The sequence below is a fragment of the Rhagoletis pomonella genome, unplaced genomic scaffold (genome assembly GCF_013731165.1).
Source record: "Rhagoletis pomonella isolate Grant_MI unplaced genomic scaffold, Rhpom_1.0 Rhpom_scaffold_00006, whole genome shotgun sequence".
Classification (NCBI taxonomy): domain Eukaryota; kingdom Metazoa; phylum Arthropoda; class Insecta; order Diptera; family Tephritidae; genus Rhagoletis; species Rhagoletis pomonella.
This window is the reverse complement of record NW_023458560.1, coordinates 80,406,879-80,412,586: the sequence shown is the minus strand read 5'-3', so window position 1 is coordinate 80,412,586 and position 5,708 is coordinate 80,406,879. Positions and strand designations below refer to the sequence as shown.

The following is a 5,708-nucleotide window of genomic DNA, read 5'->3' as shown; positions in this document are numbered from 1 at the left end:
GTAACCGCCTAACAGGCTAACCTAATATTCACGCACGCCGCCAATTTATTGTCAAAAATTTCTCATGCACATGCAACTTGTATGAGATCAACCGAAATTGAACGGCGTGCGTATGAAGCTAACTCAATTTCCAATTTTTGTTCTGCGTGACATTTTGATTTGACGTTTCGCTCAATGAAATCAAATGCAAACGCATGCAAGTCAATTTCGGGTGACGCAAAAAAACAAATTCGACGGCATGCGTACCAAAACGCAAGCCGCGAATATTAGGTTAGCCTGTAAGTGATTTTTGTCGAGTCCAAAACAGCACAACAGTCGTTTCTTTTCTGTGCCAACTGAGGCCAATTGGAAATGCCAAATGAAACCAAGTCCCTTTCTCCACTTGGTCTTTCCAACGCAGAGGGGGCCTTCCTCTTCGTCTGTTACATCATTGCGATTTATTAAAAAAAATGTATATATTTTTTATTATATTAGTATTATAGATTTTCAGACGAGAAACACGATTCCACTGTTGGAAATTGGAAAAAAATGTCAACCTCTCAATTTGAAAAATGTTATTGTATATTGCATTTTTTATGATCCTCGGACAATAAGTGCATTTCAAGACCTTTAATTTGATCCAAGGTAGGCCGTCTAAGAGCCAACTTCTACCTTGGCTTAAATTAAAGATCTTGAATAGCACTAAAACTGACTTGTTGTTCGAGGGATATAAAATTGTGTGAAGGATGCACAGCTGCATGCAAATCATAAAAAAATGCAATATGTATATAATGCATTTTTCAAATTGAGGGGTTGACATTTTTTTCGTTTTTTAAACAGTGGAATCGTGTTTCTCGTCTCAAATTCTATAATACTAGTATAATAAAAAGTACAAAACATGATTTTTTTTAAAGCACACTGTGTGCCGTCCAGTTAGCTCGAATCATGATTCAATAATTAAAGGTTTGCTCATTAGTGACATTAGAGTTTTGACACTCCCTTAGCTCCCTTGCACACACACACGAACCCAAGGCACATAAATACCATGGTACAATAAAAACAGGTAGAAGCCAAATTGACATCAAACCTACAAAAGTCAAAGTTTTCGGGAGAGTAAAAATAAAAATGAGCGTGTGTAAGGAAAAATAAAAAAATTACATTTCGCTGGTTGACGTTTTTAAGTAAATTTCAAGTTTTGTATTTATTTATTTATTTTATTTAGTTAAAATTTGTTAATTTGTATGTTCTTTTCTATTTTTTTATACATTGAAAGTTTATATTTATAGTACCTGTTTTAATTTTGTATAATATACAAATGTTTGTATAAAGCGATATATGTACTAGGCATAACGTTGGACAATCAATAAAACAACGGAACACAAATAATGATTGCGACATAAGGGTCATAGGAAGAGCACTTGGCATCAAACGTGCCTTTCCTGTACCTCCTGGTGCATTTATGAAATCTGCTGCTTTAAAATGCTTAACGCACAGCAATGCATTTCGCTGCAGCTCTACCCCACAGCTGCTTTCCCAACGCTCCTTACGCCGAGGGCATTGAGGCACGTTAAAAAAATTAGAGATTTATGCATTATATTTAACACCACATAAAAAACAACGCTTCAGGTCCTGCATTTTTAACACATACACTAAGTATAAACCGCACAACACTACAAAAATGCAAATGTTAATTAAAATTTGTGTTTAACGAACATTCAAAAAAACAAACGACATGACATTTTAAGCGTAACGAAATATAGGAAATAAAATAAAATCAAGTTGAAGTTTAAAGTTTTGGTTCTCATGAGAGCAACGTCATTTTGGCTTCTACCTGTATTTATGTGCCTTGCCTGTATTTATGTGCCTTGCATAAATACAGGTAGAAGCCAAAATCTTATTTTTCAGTCGAGAAATGTAATTTTGAAATTTTAAAATTACTACGGTGTATTTTTCTCAAAAACATATGACTGAAAACATATGATTTATAAAAATATAATTCATTTATAAACAATATATAATAAAATAAAATAAAATAAAATGTCTACCATACTTGGGCGTTCAAAATTTTTGATTCTTACATACCTGGGTGAGAATTCCCGCCTAGTTTATTATCAGTGGAAATTTCATGTTTGGCGTTGTCAGATGATTCAAGAAGTGGTCTCCTACGGGTAAACGAACCTGATTGGGAACCGGACAGCTTTTTGCAGGCTTATGATGCCGATGAAATTACCATTTTCGTATTTCACTCACACTCAAATTTGTGCTCATTTGACGTGGCGGGGTGCTTTTGTTTAGAGGTATAACCTACCAGCGTTAACGCTGTGCTCCGCTCAACGCTTTTAATTAGGCATGGCTGTTACTTTATAACTCTCCAAATGATTATTTACATACATATGTTTTCCTTCATTTTTTTACATTTCATAGCAACTTTTTATAGAAGACACACGTGTTTTGTAAAACTCTCTTTTATATTCTTATATATATAAATTTCTTATTATTAGTTTTTATATTTTTTTTTGCTGGCGTTTTGGTCTTTCCATTCGGCGAAGGTACTACGCTATCAATTGCTTGACCCATGCGCGCAATTCAAGAACACATTTCGCAAGCGTCATAACTCTGTGATTTCGTCCTAGAATGGCAGCAGAAATAGAACTGAGAAAGAGCATCACTCAATTCGGCTACAGCAACTATGGCGGTGACGAAATCGACTTTATTGACGCATTCCGTCGATATGGACGAAGCCGATCACAGAGAAATAATGTCGGTGATGGGTGGATCTCTTTCACGTCTTCCGGGTAGCTTAAACGATGACGTATTGAGCACATTTTTAACTAAATATCCAGAACTAAAAGAACATATCGAAGCAAAGGAGGAGAAAACGAAAAGAGAAAGTTTCGAGTTCGATGTACTAAAGACTACCCGCTGGACCGAGCTTCATCAGGAATTCGTGAGAGAATCGCAATCGCTTGTCAGCATTCCCTCAATCTGCGAACCTGATAAGCTCTGGGAGCTGGTGCGTCATAAGCAGCGACCAAACTACGAGCTAGTACGCGCGCTGGCGATACAGAAATTAGGCAACGATATAAAAAATTGCCTGTACATTCGCTATGAGTTGACTAAGAGCAGCATGAACGATCAAAGTATCAAAACAACAAACTTGGAGCATTTTCACCTATTCAGTTGGACAGAGGATCGATTCTTGGCCAGGCGGCAATTGAAGGGCATCGCTTGGTTGGATATATTTGAAGCATCTCTAAGCGAGAAATACTTGGAAGCCTTCAAGTTGCAGGTCGATATTTTAGAGCTGGCGCGACTAATAAAGCCGGTTTTGTTGAGTTTTTACTCGGAAAATAAGGAATACGTAGCGAATGCGGTGCGGATGATAGAGTAAGTTTCGTCAAAGGTGCAGTCATTTTGTATAGTTCGTCAACAGACATGAATGAGGATCAGTGGGGCTCTCAGTGAGAACGCCTTATGATCATTACAGTATATATCTAGATATGTATATATCTTAAAAATTAATAAAATGGTTTATTCTTACTCAAAATTAGCGATGCTCACAAACTACTTGACATGCACAATACAATCCAGCAAGAACTGAAGGACGGCGTGGCGTATTTATGTGAGATAATCAATACGATTACGAATATGTCATTAAAACGTCGAAGTCAGGGCCGCGACATTGTCAAAAACTTTCTGGAATTGGAAACAATGGCATCCTGGGGTTCGTATGCATATCAATGTACATATTAATGGGCGCTTGTGTTAACTCGAAATGTTTTTGTTTTGTTCACTCAACAGTCCGATATCCCATCGAGAATCGTTATCAGCTCAGATATTCGAAGGAAAGGGTAGCAGAATGGAAGGATCTCTATGACAGCAAGGAAAGGCAACTGAGTTTGGAATTAAGAAAAGCCAAAAGGAAATACAGCACAGAAATGAATTGCTTCCGGTTGATGTTGCAGTCAATGAATATAACGATAAACGTATGTTGCTAGCATAGTTTTAGGCGCAAGAGATTAACATTATCATCGAGCTAATGCTGCCCTGTAGGGAAACGCACTAGCGCCGAACTGGTTCAGTTCTAGAATATTTAAAGACATGACTAAGTCGGGATTATTCTGTGTTGCATGCTAGCCACTGGCGAACTTAACATTGAGATATTCTACTCGAAGTATCAATTGCCCCTCGCTTGTTCCGAACCAGTCCTAAATTCGAAAAATGAGATCTAGCTCGCTCCGTATGGGTAATTATTTTTCGAGAAAGTATCACATTTTTATGCTTTTGGACTGCTCATGATGTAGTTACTATTCGACTGGTTAGTTTTTGATGATCAAGAATTATTACTGAACTAGGTACTTGATTCACTAGTGCGGGTTTTTCTCTGCAGGGAGCTAACCATGCAGCAATAAGGCTTCCAATTTTTCCAAAGGACCAGTACTTCACCGGTTAGAATGGAACATTTGTTTGCATCGAAAATGTTAGATTTCGACCAGTCCCCAATGAACTGGTCTAGAGATAGACAAAAAGCGAGACTCTCACAGATTTTTACATACAAACATTTTGCCAGTCACAGAGTGGTGTTTTCTAGGCATTTTTATAAAAATCGAGTTCAGCCCAAAAAAAAAATTCCAAACAACGCCACCCTGTAAATAGCAAAAACCAATCGTTTGATTAGGCCTTTATTCAAACCAAACATATCGAGCCCTAACCGCCAAAAAGACGTAAGCGACATTTTTTTCAAAATTTTATTTTTGATGCAGAAATGCATTTGGTTGCGCAAGGAACATTTCTGCATAAAAAAGAAAATTTTTGAAAAAATGTCGCTTACGACTTTTTGGCGGTTAGGGCTCGATATGAAAACATATTCAGCTGTAGCTGAAAGTGCAGAGATGCTTAGTACTGGTAACAATAGGGACAATCCGAGGGCGAACCTAGGGTCAGTCCGAATTGCTGCAGGGAATTTACTCATCTCCTTAAATACAAAACACTCACACACCCCCAATTCCCAATGACTTAATGCTTTTGCAGGAATACAAAATTCGCATTGCCACAATGAGCGACGAATATGATCGTCGATTCAACGAAATTAACGACAAAAATATAAAGTTGAAAAGTGATATCGATAAGATGGCGGTACAACGGAAGTTTTTGGAAGCAGAAATGGAGTATATGAAAGTAAGAGTTCGAGATATATTGGCGGGTGTTGAAAGCGATAAAGTAAAGAAGGGGAAACGTGTGCCAAGACAGCCTTCGCAAATTTCCCTTTCACAAAAGTCCAGGTCCAGCGTGTTGAGCTTCCGGAAAAATATCCCCAGTCCAATTAAGAAAAAAACAGGACAATGAATTGCAGAAGGGTATGGCAACATGATTAAAGAATGGGAAATGTGTTTGAAATAAATTCCAAAATATAAATTTTAAACTGTGCGTGTGCATTTGCTTTTAGAATATGTGAATGGGTTTATCTTAGAGAGCTTGGTGCGTTTTGCACCGCCACGCTCAAAAACCCTAACTTAGAGCTTTATTTAGATAAAATACGGACACGGTGAGAGTAAATGGTCTTTCTGATCGGCACTGGCTTAGCCTCGGTACTTTAATGAGAGCCTTTAAGTTGTGCGTGTCCATATCAAAGCTATAGAAAGCTAGGTAAGGGTTATTCCCCGTTATACAGACATGTCTACATACTTGTGTAAATATTTATTGTATGTACATACATATGTTTCGGTCGT

The 5,708-nt window shown here is 37.5% G+C and overlaps 1 protein-coding gene across 1 annotated transcript; it reads left to right on the top strand.

The window, feature by feature from the left end:
• The first annotated feature begins 2,165 nt into the window (after nucleotides 1-2,165).
• On the top strand, nucleotides 2,166-5,677 carry LOC118741774. The gene is made up of 4 exons (XM_036473745.1): nucleotides 2,166-3,366; nucleotides 3,531-3,703; nucleotides 3,781-3,965; nucleotides 5,011-5,677. The coding sequence occupies exons 1-4, from the start codon at nucleotides 2,669-2,671 to the stop codon at nucleotides 5,323-5,325; spliced, it is 1,371 nt and encodes a 456-aa protein (XP_036329638.1). The 5' UTR covers nucleotides 2,166-2,668; the 3' UTR covers nucleotides 5,326-5,677.
• The last annotated feature ends 31 nt before the right edge of the window (nucleotides 5,678-5,708 follow it).

Excerpts from the sequence above, each read along its gene's own strand:
- LOC118741774 (XM_036473745.1), top strand. The coding sequence starts at position 2,669 with ATGGCGGTGACGAAATCGACTTTATTGACGCATTCCGTCGATATGGAC. Across the intron at positions 3,367-3,530 it reads AATGCGGTGCGGATGATAGA|CGATGCTCACAAACTACTTG; the intron begins GTAAGTTTCGTC and ends ACTCAAAATTAG. Across the intron at positions 3,704-3,780 it reads GGAAACAATGGCATCCTGGG|TCCGATATCCCATCGAGAAT; the intron begins GTTCGTATGCAT and ends TTCACTCAACAG.